Source organism: Mercenaria mercenaria, chromosome 3 (assembly GCF_021730395.1).
Source record: "Mercenaria mercenaria strain notata chromosome 3, MADL_Memer_1, whole genome shotgun sequence".
Taxonomy (NCBI): Eukaryota; Metazoa; Mollusca; class Bivalvia; order Venerida; family Veneridae; genus Mercenaria; species Mercenaria mercenaria.
In genome coordinates this window covers 103336690-103357620 of record NC_069363.1, presented here as the reverse complement: position 1 = coordinate 103357620, position 20931 = coordinate 103336690, and the positions used below count along the sequence as shown (strand labels likewise).

Here is a 20931-nt window from a genome sequence, read left to right as displayed (position 1 = left end):
ACAAACAAAATGAAGGCAGTGGTAAATGAAACTTACAATAGTGTTTAAGTTTTGCAGTTTACCTTCTTGAGTAAAAACATTTAATAATGAAACAAAAATCATATTTGTAGAACAGGAAAGTTTAGTGACTGGGGTACATAGATCCTGTACTGATAGTAAATTACCATAACAGAGTAATAATAATGTATAAATTCCTTCATTAAACATTTCTAAAAAAAAAAACAGTTATTGAATATTACTTATTCAGTCTGCATAGGGAACTTACTAGGGGTAGCAATTAATGGAATACTTCAAACAAAGTAAAGACAGGACTAAATTCATGTAGTTTTTCTCATATGAATTCAGAAGTAAATTTGCTTCAGTGTACGATTTACAGCTGTTTGTTTCAGTGGAATTTGATCCGTGACAAGTGGACAAGACTTGTGGAGTTTGGTGTTCTGGAAGAGACTTTGCTCGAGACACTCTGGCACGAGGCACTGGATCAGAAAATGTTGCTGCTAGGATTGCTCGAGAAATTTGATCTGGTCTGTCAACGTCTTCCAAGTGTTGCTGAGGTAATTATCTGTTATTTTTGTTACTCATATTGCCGTGGTAACTGTCTTTAATGTAACAAAGTTATCTTATTCTTGGTTATCTGTCATAGCTGTCATTCAGGACTTGTGGATCTTTAAAGCGACAGCATGGAATCTTGTTGTGTGCAAAACAAAAAGCTGCAGTTACCAGTTTTTCTATGTACATGTACCTGCTGCTTTGTCCAGAGTTACTTGTGCGATTAAACTTTACCTTTCTGTATTCCAGTTGGAGACTGTTGACTAAACAAGAAATCAGTAACTCACTTCATCTGCTGGTCTGATCAGATATACTGCAGCAAATAACTTTACAATTCTATATTCCAGTCACAGGCTGCTGACTACACAAGTAACCGTTGTTTCTATGTACCTGCTCGTCTATCTAGATATACTGGTGCAAATAAACTTTACACTATCGGAGAAAATGATGTCATTTTCTACATCAACTTCCATGGATTTCTACCTGGTATGTATTGATCTAGTATCGTGGGCTTCCTTTGAGTCATAACTAGATTATGTTATTTGAAAATATGTGTCTAATTTGCATTTAATATACTGTGAAATCATTTAAATTCGCTGGCATGAAATTTCGCAGAAACATGAAGGAGGACTGTTTCGCGTGGATTAAATTCCCGCATTTTCAACTTTAGCAATGAAAAATATAATCAAAAAATAATAATAGCACAGTCTTAAATTCGCTCATCGGTCCTAGCACGAAATATGCGAAAATTCGTCCTACACGACTAAAAATGATTTCACAGTATTGTGTTGCTATACATTTGTAAGACAAATTTAGTTCAATAAATATGTTGAACTGAAGTTCAAAGAAACATATCTTATTACTGTAGATATGGTAAATTTTGTGATGGTTTTATTTTTGCTGATTTCACAAGTATTGCCACCTGTGAATTTAAAAAAAAGTCATTAAATAGTAATCTGCATGATATTCTAAAGCACAAATATTTAAGTCTTGCGAATTCTTAACACAAAAAAAATAAGACTTCTAACTGTTAAATAGTCAGATAAAAGCAATTATTCAAAAGTTACCTGATACATTCTAATGTGGTAATATGAGCCCACCTGAATAGCTGAGCATGTAGACAATAAGGCTGAATGAAGATGTTGCAACTTTGATCTATGTCCACAGCATAATTATATACTGAGCTTCTCCATCACAATTTTATAGAAGGAAATATATTTGAATTAATTCATCATCTGTCTCAGAATCATGTATTAAAGTTGTTAGTTACTGACAACTTTTGCATAACTGAAACACAAATATTGGTTGTAAGGAAGCTATCTTGTTTCCTTAGGGCAGGCCAGTGGTTCTACCCAGATGTCTACCCTTTCCTAAAATAATGCACAAAGGCAGTCTTGGGTCTTCCTCCACCATCAAAAGCTGAAAAGTCACCATATGGACTAAAATTAGGATGATGTGATATCTTTAACATTCAAGGAGAACTAATATTTGTGGTTGAATCAATCCAGAAAGTTAATCCCAGAGAACAAGTAGAATTCCTATTCATTATCGTCACTATTCGAAGAATAGTTTGAGCTGTTCTACTTGCCCTGGTGTCGGCATAGGGGTTACACCCTAGTTAAAGTTTTGCATGCAGGTACATATAGCTATCATTTAAAGGTGTATAGCTTTAAAACTTATTGTTTCTTTTTGTGCCCCCCCCATGAGTGGTGGGGGCATATAGATTTGCTCTTGTCTGTCCGTGCATCCGTCCTTCCGTCCGTGCGTCCGTCCGAAGTTTGTGACGCGCCTAGCTCAAAAAGTATTTGATATAAATTGATGAAACCTTGCATGATCTTTATCATGATATGAACTTGCGCACCTTCTATTTTTCTTCTGGCTTCGCCCCCTAATTTTAGAGTTATGGCCCCTGAAATAGTCAAAAATGCACATTTTCACCTTGTGACACGCCTAGCTCAAAAAGTATTTGGTAAAGATTCTTAAAACCTTGCATGAGTCTTAATCATGATATGAACTTGCGCACCTCCAATTTTTCATCTGGGTCCGCCCCCTATTTCTAGAGTTACGGCCCCTGAAATAGTCAAAAATGCACATTTTCACCTTGTGACACGCCTAGCTCAAAAAGTATTTGATATAAATTGATGAAACCTTGCATGAGTCTTTATCATGATATGAACTTACGCACCTCCTATTATTCGTCTGGCTTCGCCCCCTATTTTTAGAGTTATGGCCCCTGAAATAGTCAAAAATGCACATTTTCACCTTGTGACACGCCTAGCTCAAAAAAATATTTGATATAGATTCATGAAACCTTGCATGAGTCTTAATCATGATATGAACTTGCGCATCTCCTATTTTCAATCTGGGTCTGCGCCCTATTTCTAGAGTTATGGCCCTTGAAATAGTCAAAAATGCACATTTTCATCTCGTGACACGCCTAGCTCAAAAAGTATTTGAAACCTTACATGAGTCTTTATCATGATATGAACTTGCGCACCTACTAGTTTTCATCTGGGTCTGCCCCCTATTTCCAGAGTTATGGCCCCTGAAATAGTAAAAAAATGCACATTTTCACCTAATTATGTGCCTCACTCAGAAAGTATTTAATGTAAATTCATGAAACCTTGCTTGAGTCTTTATCATAATGTGACCTTGCACACTTGGCATTCTTCTTGAAAATTTTAGCGTTTATTACAGAGTTATGGCCCTTGAAATAGCCAAAATAGTGGATTTTTTGTTTGTCATGCTCATAGCTCAAAATGTATATGGTATAGAATAATGAATCCTTTTCATAATTTTTTTTTTGATGCTATAAAACTGCAAACCTTAAAAAATTATTTCCCCTTATTTGTGACAAATGTACCAGTGGGGGGCACATCCTGTGTACTACAGACACATTCTAGTTCAAGGTCAATTCCGAACCTGACTGGGTCAAGTTCCATAAGTCTGACTTGTATTTTGCCCCCTTCTGTACTTTAAAAATCCTGGTTAAAGTTTTGCATTCAAGTTACTATCTCCAAAACTAATGTAGATATTAAATTGAAACTTAAATGTGTGTTTGAGGTTATAAAACTAGGTGATAGCATCAAGTCCAATAACTCTGATGTGCATTTTGGCCAAATTATGTCCCCTTTTGGACTTAAAAAAGTCCAGTTTTGCACGCAAAGTACATATAGCAATTATTTAAAGGCCTATAGCTTTGAAACTTATTTTTTCTTTTCCAAGTCAATAAACAACCTGACAGGATCAAGTCCCATCAATCTAATGTGTACTTTAGGCAAATTATGGACTTATAAAATCCTGGTTAAAGTTCTACATGCCAGTTACTCCAAAACTAATGCAGATATTGAATTTTAAACTTCACAGGTGTCTTCCAGGTGATATAACTAGGTCATAGCATCAAGTCCCATAACACTGTCATGTATTTTGCAAAGTTATGTCCCCATTTCAACTTAAAAACTTCTGGTTAAAGTTTTGCGTGCAAGTTACTATCTCCAAAACGAATGCAGATACTGTATTGAAACTCTATAGATATTTTAATAATTTGGGTAATATTCCTGTTTGGACAACAGTACGAATAGTTGAGCATTGGCTGTCCTATGGACAGCTCTTGTCCTAGAAAGCCAACTTCTACAGTCTTTCTAGACAAACATTTTCTTTGGGGAGCATGTCTCTGGACCCACTTGGCTGATCAAGCTAATTGGAAATGGTTAATTTTCAGGTGGTTTGTTTCAAAGAATTTTGACCCGTACAACAAGATGGAGTCAGGATAATGGCGGACAGAACCCGTATTTCCTGTATAAACAAGTTGTACGATTCTTCCTGGATACAGAACATGACTTTGTCCTTGAAATGTCACCGAAGAAATACAGCAGAATCAAGGTATGTGTTTTTCTTAAATGATCAGAAAATATTATTTGTGGTTATATATTGGCTAATGGTAATATTTGACTAACTGTGCCAGAAGATTTATAGTTATATCTCCCACATGTAGTGCAGGAGTTATATTGTTTTAGAGCTGTCTGTCTGTCACAAAGTTTGTCCTTGCAACTCCTTTGACATCAGTGAATGAATTTACACCCAACTTTACATGCTTGTTAATTGCCAAGCCTAGATTTGCATCTTATCAGCATTTTCTTGTTTGATGATTTTCAGAGGATTTATGGCCCCTGATTCATCCAATGTTATGATGTTTTTATCCCTTCTCTTATATTATTGGACAGATTTCCACCAAACCTTACAGGAATAAGCAGTACCAAGCCTCATTGTGCATATTTTTGGCATATTCTGGTTCGGTTATTTCAGCAGATTTATGACCCTTGATTTATCCAATATTATGTTATTTTGGCCAATTCTCACATATTATTGTTCAGATTTTCACCAAACCTTACAGGAGTTATCAGGGCCAAGCCTAGTTATCAGCATGTTGTCTTGTTCAGTGGTCTAAGGGAAGTTATGGCTCTCTATTTGTCAAATGTTATATTTTGGCAACTTCCCTTACACCATTGGGCAGATTTCCCCAAAACTTACAGGAGTTATCAGTGCTAAGCTTTAAGTTATACATGTTGTTTGCATGTTCTGGTTCAGTGAGTTTCAGCAGAGTTATGGCCCTTGATTTGCCCTATTTTACAGTGTTTACACTACTTGCTGTATACAGTTAGGCTGAATTTCACCAAACCTCAGGGTGATTAGTGTGAAGCTTACTTGTGCATATAATCGCCATGTTCTGCTTATAATAAATTTCAGCTTAGTCTTGACCTTCAAATTGTCAAATTCTTTGATCTGTGCTACTGCCCCTATACCCCTGGTTGGAATTCCACAGGAGTTACCATTGCCAAGCCTTATTGGAATGTTATGGTTTGGTGATTTTCCCTTGAGTTTTGACCCTTTATTTGTGGCATTTTGTCATTTCTGCACGGTAAGTGGTGGGAGACATAGGTTTTTTCATGAAAAACAATTTCTAGTTTTCTTTTAGATATTAAATACAATATGGTCTTAAAGAATGATGCTTCTTGCAGATTTTTAAATTTTTTTTGCAGCAGCATCACTTCATAAAATGATGTTTTTCAGTAAGTTAAAGCAGGACATATTTAATACAATTTTAATTTTTATAATAATAGCTTTAAAAAAGTAAGGCTTCACAGTCCATTAGCACCTTAGCAGCTACATTTCTTTGTAGCCAGATGGTAAACTGTTGAACAGATTTTATACAGAAAGTTAATTTTCTGATTTTGCTATTTAACAGGTTGTTGTATTGAGAGTGTCTGAGTCAGAAACCGCTCGAGATGAGAAACAGACGCTTGATAAGTTATCTCCCCCTAGACCTGAAGCTTGTGCCAAAGTAAGTTGAAATTATTGGATAGAGAGGGTGTATTTAAAATGTACAGTTAAACATTTTTAGCTCTCCAGAGCACAGAGTGTTCAAGGTGTTCTGTAAGGATCATCCTGTGTCTCACATTCTTGCGACATCAACAGTTGATTGTTGACACACTAAAGATCACATTTATGACCCAATCTTAATGAAACTTGGTCAGAATGTTATCTTGAATAAAATCTGGAAAAAAGTTTGTCACTGGGTAATATGAATGAAAAACTATGTAACTAGGTCAGTTACTGGGAAAACCATGTTATCTATCTAGAGGCCACATTTTCTGCAACATCTTCATAAAAGCTTGTTATAAATGTTTGTCTGTATGAAATCTAGATCAGGGATTAAACTTGGTAACCTGTTGTACACTGTGCTAACTGTTAAGAATATGTTGTAATTTTCTCTTTGTTGCTGTCAGTAACAAAGTTAATTCACCAAGAAAACTTTCAGGAGGTAATAATATTAAAATATTTAAGTTTTTATGTGTCTATTTGTGTATTTTCCAGGTTCGTAATTTTTTGGAATCTAGTCTGTGTGAGTTACGTGAGATGTGGATGAAGAGAATATCTCACACTGTATGTGTTCGTTGCCCCTGTGAAAGAGTTTGTGAGACCCACAAAACAGAGGGGTGTGCTCAAGAATCTTGCCTCCATTTCCTTAATCTAGATGAATGTATAGCAAACAAGGTAGGTTTGTACTGCAGTCTAAACTTATGAATGTATAGCAAACAAGGTAGGTTTGTGCTCCAGTCTAAACTGATGAATGTATAGCAAACAAGGTAGGTTTGTACTCCAGCCTAAACTGATGAATGTATAGCAAACAAGGTAGGTTTGTACTCCAGCCTAAACTGATGAATGTATAGCAAACAAGGTAGGTTTGTGCTCCAGTCTAAACTGCCAACTCTTCACACTGTCTAGGTCATGTTAACTGAAGGTTCAAGGTGAGGTGTAAGTAAGGTAGATGGTGCTTAAAAATTATATAAATATTTTACTTAAAATCTCCTCTCCAAAACTCAGAAGTTTCCCGGACTTTGCCTGCAACATCCTGGCATGGAACTCTCTTTTAGGCCACCAAACAGAAAAATGTTAAACAACTATTTTCTAAACTGCTTGATGTAAGTTCACCAAACTTGGTCCATAGCATCTTTTGATTGACCTTTCTCAAGTTTATTAAGTCTGTTAAAAAGAATACTATTAAAATGAAATTTTCATGTACTGATTGATGGATGCTGATGAAATTAGATTGAAGCAATGTCAAAAGGTCATGATCAGATGGGTGACTTGGTGTCATATTGGCCCTCTTGTGTGTTAAATGAATGGTTCTCTTTTTTATGTTCTTTTCTATGGCAGTATATAAGAGGTATGTAAGGAATAGAACTACAAAAATGCAAATATAAAATTTTGTGTTGTCTGTTATAAATTTTTTAATAGCATGTATTGTAAGTAATTCCTTCGCATCTTTCAGAAATGGAATGTCAGTTTTGAATTAATTTTATTTATATCGTTTAAAGCTTGTCATTTTGATCAATTTAAGGTTGTAATGTGTGATCATAGACGAATAAGAACTGGACCAATCAAGAAATGTTTTCCTGAACCATTGACACTAGGTAAAACTGTTTTATCATTGAAAAAGGTGGCTGACAGAACACTTCCTGTAAATATAATATTAAATACATGTACATGTACATAATGTATGTAGATGAGACTTAATGATAAATACATTAACTTTATGTATGTTATTTATAGATAAGACCTAAAAACAACAAATACATGTACTTAATTTATGTAGATGAGACTTAACGATAAATACATGCATTTAATGTATGTAAACAAGACTTAAAGGTGGTCAATCACATTTAAACAACATTTAATGACATTTTTTACTTTTTGTATATTCTGGTAGAGAATTATTTAAGGAACAAAAAGACCGATTACATAAAGTTTGATTCCTATTTGAAATGTATATTTTATTATTTTTATAAAATTTTGTAATTACTCCCCTTTAATATGACAGTATATAAAAAGCTGGGTATTTCTTTTTATTTCGATACAATGTCTAGTTTTACATTTGCATTTGATAGACATATCAACTATTGAACAATCTGAACCAAAATGCAAGTTTAAAAGCTGTGTGTAGCTTCTGAATTCATTTATTTCCAATCTATCTTGGTTGCGCAACCAAGATAGGCAAAGGGAGGTAATAATAATTTTTCAAACTTGCGTTTCTAATGAATTCCATCTAAATACGTAATTTTTAATGCAAATATTTTACAAATATATTACAATATGTCTAATATTTATACAATTCCTTAGGCAAAGTATGTTTATCAAATTTATACTTATGATAAAATAACTCTATCTTGGTTGGGCAACCAGGATAGGAAAATGAAATTTTAAAAATACCTCCAGTGAAAATCGAATTTGTATTAAGTGTTAAGTGAACATAAATGAGTGTAAATGATCAGATGCTAAAGTTTTGAACAAATCCGTTACATGGCCAAAATCTGATTATCCACCTTTAAATAACAATACATACATGTATGTAGACCAATAAATACATGCACATTAAGTATGTAGACAGGACTTAAATAACGATAATTACATTTATATAATGTATATACATGAGACTTACACTAATCCGGTTTAAGCTGTAATTGCAAAGAAGTTTCAGAGATTTAAGAACATACTCGCCCTACACTGGCTACAGGCTGATATTTGTTGATTGCTTTTCCAGGATTTAATGGCCCTGTCTTGCCTGAAGTATCCCTCACTGATACATGTGGAAACATAGAGAAACACTGCCCTACATTGCCAAACTGGGTGAAAAGTGCTGCCAAACTTCTCAACTCTGGTGAAGTAGGGAAAGATTTGAATGCTTTAGCCAAAGAATTAGGTGAGATGAAAAAAAGGAAAGATTTAAATGCTTTAACCAAATAGGTTATAAGGGGAAGTAGGGAAAGATTTGAATGCTTAAACCAGCGAATTAGGTGAGATGAAAAAAAGGGGAAGATTTAAATGCTTTAACCAAATAGTTAGGTAAGGGGAAGTAGGGAAAGATTTTAATGCTTTAACCAGCGAATTAGGTGAGATGAAATAGGGAAAGATTTGAATGCTTTAGCTAAAGAATTAGGGGAGGTGAAGTTGAGCTTTGACAGAAAATTAGGGAAGGTGAAGAAGGGTAAGATTTTAATGCTTTAGCCATAGAATTAGGTAAAAGATGTTAATGGTTTAGCCAAAGAATAAGGTAACATACTCTCAAAATAATGACACTATTGTCTTTCTGAAACTCATTGGAGTACTAGTTTGTTAAGTGTTTGCTTACAGTGAGAATAGAGTCGTATTATTCTGACTTTTTTGAAATGACATAAAATTTATATAACCTCTATATCTTAGGCAAATTTTAAAATAAGACAAGAGTTATTGCCCTTGCATTAGTCAGACTCAATTGTTTACTATTGTAGATATATACATGTTCTGCATTTTCAGGTTACAAACCGAACCAGATAAACAAGTTTAACGATGATCTCAATCCTGGACTGGTTCTACTAACTGACTGGATTATCAGCAGTGGTAACACTGGTCTGTCTGTAGACATGCTCACAGTCTACCTGGAGAAAATTGACAGAGATGATGTTGTAGAGATCATACAGAAAGCACAAGGTATTGTAACAGTTTGAATTTAAATGTTCTAAATCTTAATGATTTTTTAGCTCATCTGATTTTTTGAAAAAAAATGATGAGTTATTGTCATCACTTGAGCGGTTGTCGGCGTCGGCGTCGGCGTCGGTGTCGGCGTCGGCGTCTGCGTCGGCGTTGCCTGGTTAAGTTTTATGTTTAGGTCAGCTTTTCTCCTAAACTATCAAAGCTATTGCTTTGAAACTTGGAAGACTTGTTCACCATCATAAGCTGACCATGTATAGCAAGAAACATAACTCCATCTTGCTTTTTGCAAGATTTATGGCCCCTTTTGTACTTAGAAAATATCAGATTTCTTGGTTAAGTTTTATGTTTAGGTCAACTTTTCTCCTAAACTATCAAAGCTATTGCTTTGAAACTTGGAATACTTGTTCACCATCATAAGCAGACCCTGTACATCAAGAAACATAACTCCATCTTGATTTTTGCAAGAATTATTGCCCCTTTTGGACTAAGAAAATCAGTTTTCTTGGTTAAGTTTTATGTTTAGGTCAGCTTTTATCCTAAACTATCAAAGCTATTGCTTTAAAACTTGCAACACTTGTTCACCATCATAAGCTGACCCTGTACAGCAAGAAACATAACTCCATCCTGCTTTTTGCAAGATTTATGGCCCCTTTTGGACTTAGAAAATATCAGATTTCTTGGTTAAGTTTTATGTTTAGGTCAACTTTTCTCTCTTAAACTATCAAAGCTATTGCTTTGAAACTTGCAACACTTGTTCACCATCATAAGCTGACCCTGTACAGCAAGCAACATAACTCCATCCTGCTTTTTGCAATAATTATTGCCCCTTTTGGACTTAGAAAATCATTTTCTTGGTTGAGTATTATGTTTAAGGCAACTTTTCTCATAAACTATCAAAGCTATTGCTTTAAAACTTGCAACAGTTTTTCACAATCATAAGTGGACACTGTACATCAAGAAACATAACTCTATCCTGCTTTTTGCAAGAATGATGGCCCTTTTTAGACTTAGAAAATCATGGGTAGGACAATATTTCTATTATACAAAAAAAAATCAGATGAGCGTCAGCACCCGCAAGGCGGTGCTCTTGTTTAAACTAAGTGAGAGATGATAATAGGTTTTTTAGATGAAATTAAATTTAATGAATTATGAACAGGAGTGTTGTTTTCTAAAAAACCTATTTTAAGTAAAAAAACTGACCTATTGCGCAAGTTTTAAAATGTAGCCAAGTGGTTAAGGTACATGTATCTGACTTTGAGTCACTTGCCCCTCACCAATGCGTTCTAGCTTCACACAGGACATTGAATTTTTAGCTCACCTGAGCAAATGCTCAGGTGAGTTTTTCTGATCACTCGATGTCCGGCGTCTTTCTGTCGTCTGTCTGTCCGTCAACATTTAGCTTGTGTATGCGATAGAGGCTGTATTTTTCAACTGATCTTCATGAAATTTGGTCAGAATGATTACCTTGATGAAATCTAGGCCGAGTTCGAAAATGGGTCATCTGGGGTCAAAAACTAGGTCACTAGGTCAAATCAAAGAAAAACCTTGTGTATGCGATAGAGGCTGTATTTTTCAATTAATCTTCATGAATTTTGGTCAGAATGATTACCTTGATGAAATCTAGGCCGAGTTCGAAAATGGGTTATCTGGGGTCAAAAACTACGTCACTATGTCAAATCAAAGAAAAACCTTGTGTATGCGATAGAGGCTGTATTTTTCAATTAATCTTCATGAATTTTGGTCAGAATGATAACCTTGATGAAATCTAGGCCGAGTTCGAAAATGGGTCATCTGGGATTAAAAACTAGGTCACTAGGTCAAATTAAAGAAAAACTTTGTGTATGCGATAGAGGCTGTATTTTTCAATTAATCTTCATAAATTTTGGTCAGAATGATTGCCTTGATGAAATCTAGGTCAGCTTCGAATATGGGTCATCTGGGGTAAAAAAGTAGGTCATTAGGTCAAATCAAAGAAAAACCTTGTGTATGCGAAAGAGGCTATATTTTTCAATTGATCTTCATGAAATTCAGTCAGAATGATTGCCTTGATAAAATCTTGGTCAAGTTTGAATATGGGTCATCTTGGGTCAAAAATTAGGTCACTAGGTCAAATCAAAGAAAAACCTTGTGTATGCGATAGAGGCTGTATTTTTCAATTGATCTTTATGAAATTTGGTCAGAATTATTGCTTTGATAAAATCTAGGTTGAGTTTGGTTATTGGTCATCTATGGTCAAAAACTAGGTCACTAGGTCAGATCAAAGAAAAACCTTGTGTATGCAATAGAGGCTGTATTTTTCAATTGATCTTCATGAAATTTGGTCAAAATGATTGCCTTGATGAAATCTAGGTCAAGTTTGAATATGGGTCATCTGGGGTCAAAAACTAGGTCACTAGGTCAAATCAAAGGAAAACCTTGTGTATGTGATAGAGGCTGTATTTTTCAATTGATCTTCATGAAATTTGGTCAGAATGATTGCCTTGATAAAATCTAGGTCAAGTTCGAATTTGGGTCATCTGGGGTCAAAAACTAGGTCACTAGGTCAAATAAAAAAAAATACTTGTGTTTGCTCCAATTTTAATGATAGTTGGTCAGAATATTTTTTTCCATGCAATCACTAGGTCTATGTTTACACTGTTATGGTGTATTATGGTGTGTTTCTCAGGTGAGCGACCTAGGGCCATCTTGGCCCTCTTGTTTATTGAGGAAGCCATCCAGCTGGCTTGCAGGTGGTTGGTGACCCAAGTGCCCACTTGTGATGAAATAATGCACGGAGGGCCACCTAGGGATTTCCTTCACCATCAAAGCTGGAAAGTTGCCATATTACCTATAATTGTGTCGGTACGACATTAAACCAAACCCAAAAAAAGTTTTAAAGTGAAAAATTTTAACAGCTTTTTAGCTTGACTTTTCAAAAAAATATAGAGCTATTGCACTCGCCCCAGCATCGGCGTCTGCGTCACAGTTGGTTAAAGTTTTTGATAAAGTCATGTATCTCTGTTACCATCAGAGCTATTGACTTGAAACTTAAATTAGTTATTCACCATCACAGTTTACACCAGGAGAAACAATCCCCATAACTCTGATTTGAATTTTGACAGATTTATGCCCCTTTTTAACTTAGAATTTTTTGGTTAAAGTTTTTTATAAAGTCCAATATCTCTGTTACTGTCAAAACTATTGACTTGAAACTTAAAATAGTTATTTACTATCAAAGGCTACACCATAAGAAATAATCTCCATAACTCTGATTAGAATTTAGACAGATTTATGCCCCTTTTTCTGGCAAAGCTCGAATTCAGAGTTGAGCACTGAGAAAAGTCAAGCTTGCTGTCTTATAGACAGCTCATGTTTTTTAAGGTTGCATCATTAAAAATTACTGCAAATTATTGTTGAAGTGAATTTGCTTTCATGGAGAAAGCAAATCTTCCATGTTGTTTATTAACCTCTCTTTTTGAGATGGTAGCGTGTTTCATTAATAACAATTACTGCTATCAAAAGGTCTGTTTAAAGGGCTGGTGATTTTGACTTGTGAATAAGCTTTGTCTTTTACACATTTACCATCTAGAACATAACCTTTAGTGCCAGGCAGAAAGGCAGTCTGTAAGCACAGTCATTAACTAGCTGGCTCCCAATGAGGATTCTTCTAGAGGCGGATACTTAAACCACTAGACTACTTTACCCTGTGAATGATTTCAGAATTGGACCATGAACCTGCCCAGGTTTTCATCAGTTACCAGTGGGACAGTCAGGACGAGGTGAAGGTATTACGTGACCGACTTGAGCGCTCGGGATTCATGTGCTGGATGGATATAGGTCAACTAGGTGGTGGAGATCAACTCTATACGAGGATAGATGAAGCTGTCAGACAATGTAAAGTAAGGATGTAATTCAAAATTCCGGCTGTCTTGAAGACATTTTCAAGTCCCGTTCGAAAACACATGTACAAAATATCATTTAAAGTAAAATTTTGTTTATCTTGGGGGAGTAAAATGCTCTGTCCCATGGTATTTGAGGTACCGAGTTTAAACTGTATTTATACCAGTGCGAGGGTGCCTTGCTTGTTTGGTATGTACATTACAGGACTGTGAATTTAGAGGCCTTAACCCTTACCCTGCTAAATTTCTATATTGAACTTGTTCATCTTTCAATTTGGACAGTAACATTAATTGTTAAAAGGGGTGCTTACCAAAAAGATACTGACTAAATGGCAAACAGTGCAGATCATGATCAGACTGATGTGCTGGCTGATCATGATCTACACTGGCTGCAAAGGCAGAATCAATCTGATCCAACATGGTAAGGGCTAAGGTAGTTCTGCATGATTGATAAACGGGAAGTAATGACATAACATCATTTATCTAGATAGCTTAGCATAAAGCCTGGACTCGGTTTGCAGAAATGAAAATCAGTTTAAATCAATCGCAAGCCTAGAATATATTTATTATTATACCCCCACAAAACGAAGTTTGTGGGGGTATATAGGAGTGAGCTTGTCGGTCTGTTGGTCCGTTGGTTGTCATGGTTTCCGGACGATAACTCACGAAAGGCTTGACCAATTTAAATAATTTTTGGTACACAGGTGTAACATCAGAAAATACAGGTCAAGTTCTACTTTGGGGTCAGTAGGTCAAAGGTCAAGGTCACAGTGACTCGGAACAGGTTTCCGGATGATAACTTGAGAACACTTGGGTCTAGGATCATGATTTTTTGTACACAGGTGTAACATGATAAAATACAGGTCAAGTTCGACTTTGGGGTCAGTAGGTCATAGGTCACAGTGACCCCGATGGTTTCCGGATGATAACTTGAGACCGCTTGGACCTAGAATCATAAATTTTTGTACACAAGTGTAACATCATAAAATAAAGGTCAAGTACGACTTTGAGGTCAAAGGTCAAGGTCACAGTGACTCGGAACAGTTATACGGTGTCTGGTTGAAAACTTGAGAACTCTTGGGTCTAGGATCATAATTTTTATACACGGGTGTAACATGATAAAATACAAGTCAAGTTCGACTTTGAAGTTAGTAGGTCAAAGGTCAAGGTCACAATGACATGAAACAGTTAAACAGTTTCCAGATGATAACTTGAGAACGCTTGGGCCTAGGATCATGAAAATTGATAGGGAGTTTGGTTATGACCAGCAGATGACCCCTTAGGATTTTGAGGTCAGTAGGTCACAGGTCAAGGTCACAGTGACACATTTAAAATGGTTTTCGGACAATAACTTCAGAATACTTTGGACTAGGATCACAAAACATCATAGTGAGATTGGTCATGACCAGCAGATGACCCCTATTAATTTTGAGTTCCAAAGGTCAAAGGTCAGAGTGACCCAGAACATTTAAACCTTTTCTGGACAGTAACTTGAGAACGCTTGGGGGGAGGATCATGAAACTTAATAGGGAGGTTGATCATGACCAGCAGATGACCTGTATTGATTTTGAGGTCAGTAGGTCAAAGGTCAAGCAAGTGCGGCTTTAACATTGGCTTAGTTCTGTGACAAGGCTATATTGTGGGGATATAATTGTCACTCCTGTGACAACTCTAGTTGCAACCTGTCTAGCAAAAAAATCGAGCACACAGACCTATATTTTTTTTTTGCAGAATTTTCTAAGTTTATTCTGAAGTTTGGAAAAACAGGGTTAAATCAATTTCTACATTGTAGAAAAAAATGAAAAGAAAATGAAGAATTACCTTAAGTTTTAGTTTGATCATATTTTATTGTTTATAATTATATACATTGTAATCACATAAATATACCAATGCAAATATACAAAAGTGTTGGACCAGAAGTTATAACATCAGAGGCCCTCCTTAAGTTCCCAGATAAATTGATTTGTTAACATGTCATTTGTCCATCTTTTATTGCAGACAGGTATAGAACCCAGGAACACTGGATATAGGTTAAATAATACCTGTCATGTAACTAATATACTGGTGGAAAATTGTGTTTAAAAGTCAAACAAACAAAAAATGTACGGCCATATTTCAGATATATGTTGCTACATACTAAATCTTGACAGCAAATATCATTGTACATTTGTGCTTATATCAAACTGATATAGTGAATACATTTTGCTGAATCAAACTGATATAGTGAATACATTTTGCTGAATTTGATACCAAATGAAATATATTTATTGCTAAAAGTATCAGACTGAAATATATAGTTGAAGTCAAGCATTCTCCTACCTAGCGGAGAAAGCATTTTTTTGCATGTCCGATAGAATTTTCCTGTGTTTTTGCCAGTGCTGGAAAATTTCATCTTACATCGTGGGATTTAGGATGACTCACATGCTGCAGTTCATGAATGAATGCATAAATTCATACACTGCTATAAGAAAACAGTGCTCAAAAGGAGAGCGTTCATTTTAATTCATTTCTTCTACTTATTAAAGAATACGACATGAGTCTCGTTAATGCCTAAACAGTTGCCCTCAACCCAGAGATTTCTGTCCACGTCTTCTCTTATAGTCTGAACACATACTTTACCTAGAGAAAAAAACCTTGTCTAAAGTAGTCTGAACTTAAGTGATGCCACATTGTACAAACACTTTTATGATGTCATAAACTATGTACATCATTTTAGAAAATACACTGATCTTTGTCATTGCAATCTAACGAATTTTTTAATATTGTCGGCAAGAGGAATGATCTTACAAGTCGGACTAAGAATCACATCAGTTTTCCCAACCCTTAGGACAACATAAATAAAAATCTCACTAACACTCAGTTTTTCATTCAGTGCTATCTTTCGGGGAAAGGGGAAAAAAAATGTCTTATACAGGCAGTCATGTAAGATTCTTTTAGTTTTACCATAGAGCAAATATTAAGAATAATAAATGGTAGAGTGGTTTTCTCTCCATGTAGGTAATTTGAAATGTATTTTGTATTATTTCTCTGTTTTGTCGGCAGGCTGTGATATCATGTGTTAGTCCTAAGTATGTTGTATCTTCCCACTGTATGAAGGAGATCAGTCTAGCGGACCTGCTGCGTAAACCCATAATCCCAGTGATGATAGAGAAAACTGTGTGGCCACCACCAGGGGGCATGGCGCTCATCTTTAGTCAACTTGTCTACATAAATATGAAAGGTATTTCAGTGGGTTTGGGTATCATCTGGAGGGACCATGTTCATCTTTTCAAAAGTGATGTCTGCTGTTGTGACGACGTCCACGTAAAGCCTGGGAAAACGTTCCTTAGATGACGTCACATTTGTTCCGTCCAGTGAACAAAATGGCCAGGAAACTGATTTTAATGTTAAACGCAACAAGATGTGTGCAATTTATAATACAATCTTGTTTACAAATGGAAAGAATATATAATGTAAATATAAGAAATGAATTCATTGTTTTCGGAGTTCATGCAAAATGAACGCAGAATAGAAAAAAAAATATCAAACATGCTTTTCACTGGTGAAATACTATAAAATGGGTAAAATTACTTTAAACGTGAAATAAAAGAAACATGTGTGATTTATATGACTGTAATGTTAAAATATTTTTCACTTGTAAACACCATATTATGCATTTTCATGATTGGCATAGACACGTGTAAAAGTATTGCATCGGGTGTTAACTGGGTAAAAGATATTTTAATCTTACATTGAAACAAAGTGATACCCTTTCTGTATTTTATGATGCTCTTTGAAGAGAGAGACTCTTTGCTTTGGAGAATTTGAAGTATATAAACAAGCATGCCAAAAAGAGCATTGTGACCTGTGGAATGCTTGACCTTTGGGGTCATTATGATTCATTGAAAATGAAATTAGAAACACCTAGAATATAGATATTAATCAATATTCATGTAGTTTTATTTCTTTATGTTGCTGAGAAAGATTTGTTTTGTATGATGAACACTTGTAATAATGAGGTATTGAAGCATTCACACGTTGAATAACTAAGAGTAATGTATTACTATCAACAGGTGTTGGCGGTCACGGAGGGACTGGAATACATGCAGATAAAAACGACAAATATAAAGAAATTATTCAACGAATCAGTTTGTACGCAGTCCCAGATCTGTCTCGGTGTACAGACACCGAAACTGAGGCGGAGAGCAAGAGTCAGTATATAGACCATGACATACTGAGTTCAAACTATTCTGTAATGGAAGCTGGGGACCGGTACAGTCTAGGAACAAGAAGTTCAATGAATTCAGCATTTACATTACGCAGAGTTTATGGACAGGATGTAGCTGAAACTGTCGCTGTTCAGAGAGCGGCACCTAGACCAGTGGAGGAGGTCCATGTACATCAATGCAGAATTTGTACAATATTGTGATAAATTATAACTATATAATGTTTTATCTAAAAGATAGGTACAAGTCTTCGTTACATGTTCGGGGCCAGTTAATTTTTATAAGTACATGTATTCTGCAAGATCCATTGTTGTGATTGCACATTGGATTTGAAGTTATTCTAACAACCATTGCAGGACTGGTTCTACGAGACAAATGTAACGTGTACGAGGCTCCCTGAAGAGTAATAAAGGCACAAATCAAGAAATATTTATTTTGTTTAGGCCTAAAAATTTTGTTTGTTCAGGGTGGTCTGACCTCATTAAAGAACTAATTCTAGTTCTTTACCTATGTAATATTACATTTTTTATTTTTAGCTCCACTAAAATTTTTCAAATACTAAGTAGAGCTTTAATAATAACCCTTTGTTTGGACTTGGACTCGATGTACATGTAAGTAGGTTTCTACGAAACTACTGGGCCATAATGCTTTCAAACTTTATACATGTCTATGTCTTTGGCATCATTAATTTTGCTGACCACCCAGGACAAGTTACATGACTCTAGCTTTTATTTTGTCAAGATTTTGCCCCTTTTTAACATAGAAAGTTTGTGACAGTTTCACAAGTAAGTATGTCTCTCAGGAAATACTTGACAAAATGTTTTCAGATTCTCCACATAACTTTTGCATTATGGAATAACCTTATTTGGCAAGGTTCATAAGTCTTGCTTACATTTTAGCAAAGTTATGCCCCCTTTTCAACTTAGACAACTTTACTAAAGCTTTTGTATATAAGCTATTATTAGGTGGAAGGGCTTTAAATAGATAAGTGTGCTGTCATTAGGAATCTCTTGTCTATTTAAGAATAAATTGCCTGCTAATTTCAGGGACAGTACCTAAGCAAACAATTATTTTTTAGGCCTTAGAGGGCATTTTTATTCATTTAGATTTGTATTAAATACATGTAAATTTGTTTATCATGTTAATGTAAGTTAAGCAAATGTTAGTTTTAATTAGGATTCAATTTTGTCAAAAGATTTTTTGATCAAAGATGTTTTTACAAGAATATTTAAGTTCCCGAAAGCTTGTTGGTTTTGTTGTTTTTTGTTCATGTTCAGGGCATACATGTACATGAATGATACATATATTGTTTATATAAACAGGGTGACTTTTATTTGAACATATAAAGAGTGTATTTATATTATTGCAAGGTTTTTTGATGGTGATGGAATCTCTTCTTGTTACAGTATCTCTACAGATCTAACAGTTCTATACAACCCAATTTTATTGTTGTTAAAATTTCTTCTGTTACTGTTTTCCTTTGCTTGTTTTTGTTACTTTACAAAAATACTTTACATATCTTTCTTTAATCATGAATATTGCAATTGTTCAGTGAAAAATGAAGGATAAAACATTGCCAGCAGATAAATGTAGTGTCAGTTGTCATAGTAATTAAGTTATATTGTTCAGTTTCAGTTTGTATAGAGAATTAGAGTTAGTAGAGTTCATATAGTACATACAGACAGTCTTTTTTCACAGACAGTCTTTATTCATGGGCAGTCTGTGTTAACAGGCAGACAGTCTATGTTCACAGGCGGTCTGTAGTCACAGGCGGTCTCTGTTCACAGGCAGTTTATGTTCACATACTGCCTTTGTTCACAGGTGGTCTGTGTTCACATACAGTCTTTATTTACAGTGTATCTGTGTTCACAGGCATTCTTTGTTCATTGACAGTCTATGTTCACAGGCAACCTGTGTTTACAGACAGTCTATGTTCACAGGCAGCCTGTGTTTACAGACGTTCTACGTTCACAGGCAGTCTGTGTTTACAGACGGTCTATGTTCACAGACAGGCAGTCTGTGTTTACAGATGGTCTCTGTTCACAGACAGGCTGCATTTAGAGATGGTCTATGTTCACAGGCAGGCAGCCTGTGTTTACAGACGGTCTATGTTCACAGGCAGCCTATGTTTACAGACGGTCTATGTTCACAGGCAGCCTATGTTTACAGATGGTCTATGAAGCAGATTTGATTATATCAGATTTTGTTGATAAGTCTTGTTTTGTTTGGAAATTTTAATTCTAATTGCTAACATATATCTGTCATTTATAAAATATGTAATTATTTATTTGCAAACAACCAGTTTGTTCTTTACTTAACAAATAATCAAGGCCTTTGAGTGGTTTGTCCCTGGATTTATCAAGGTTGAGGGTTCAGATGCACAGGAATTGAACCATGGGGGCATTTGCCCGAGTGTTAAATACCCAAGCATCTGAACGATGGACTGTGGTAAATTAGAAGACAAATTATAAGAAGGCCTTGTTTGTTTTCATTTTTTGTCAAGCTTTTGATAAGAATTATACTGGGCTTCATTTATCCAAGTAATAAAGAAATGGATGTCCTGTGGCAATTTGACGTCATATTTGATGCAATAATGCCTTTTTACTGATCGTTGCGTCAACCGTTGTTTATCACAGAATATACAGAGTTTGACCTTCTTTCTTAAACTTGCAATCAAATGGAGCCATGTTAGAATTGCTAAGTGTAGATCTATATAGATTTAAGGTAGTTCTGCACTTTTGATACACCGGAAGTGATGGCGTAATGTCATTTATCCGGAAAACGTAGAATAAATTCTGGATTAGGAGTACAGAAGTGAAAATCATTTGATGAATTAATGGAAACCTGTGGGTAAATTTATTACAATGGCACTGTTGCTATATTTATAAAGTCAAAATATGATATTAAAACATATGACACGCTAAACAATTCAAAATAATGTCTTAAATTAACGTGAAATGTCCGGTCCACTTTAATCATGATGAAATATCTCACAAATAAGCACACGGACCTATACATTTTATTTCACCAAATTATAGGCCATGTATTTATTTATAACTGTGAGAAGTTTCATCAAAATCTACATTGTAGAAAAATTTCTATTCGCAAAAATGTTATGAAAGTTATGATTTTCCCATAGACTCCCATTATGAAATATTACGTGATGTTCAAATTTTTCAAATCAGTCTAGCAAAAAATCAAGCACATGACCCTATCTTTTTTTGTGCTGAATTTTCTAGGTATATTCTGAAGTTTTGAAAAATCAGAGT

At 35.2% G+C, this 20931-nt stretch overlaps 1 protein-coding gene across 1 annotated transcript in view; it reads left to right on the top strand.

Annotated features, from left to right (window-relative positions):
• LOC123523775 (uncharacterized) overlaps nt 1-19741 on the top strand; it is a 54694-nt gene extending 34953 nt beyond the window's left edge. Inside the window, exons 11-21 of the mRNA XM_053539569.1 lie at nt 390-554; nt 897-1035; nt 4271-4431; nt 5795-5890; nt 6424-6603; nt 7451-7523; nt 8651-8809; nt 9403-9576; nt 13279-13457; nt 16500-16677; nt 17510-19741. Of these exons, the coding sequence (XP_053395544.1) occupies nt 390-554; nt 897-1035; nt 4271-4431; nt 5795-5890; nt 6424-6603; nt 7451-7523; nt 8651-8809; nt 9403-9576; nt 13279-13457; nt 16500-16677; nt 17510-17865 (1860 nt within the window). The 3' untranslated portion in view covers nt 17866-19741. The remainder of the gene's footprint in view (nt 1-389; nt 555-896; nt 1036-4270; nt 4432-5794; nt 5891-6423; nt 6604-7450; nt 7524-8650; nt 8810-9402; nt 9577-13278; nt 13458-16499; nt 16678-17509) is intronic.
• Nucleotides 19742-20931: the final 1190 nt, after the last annotated feature.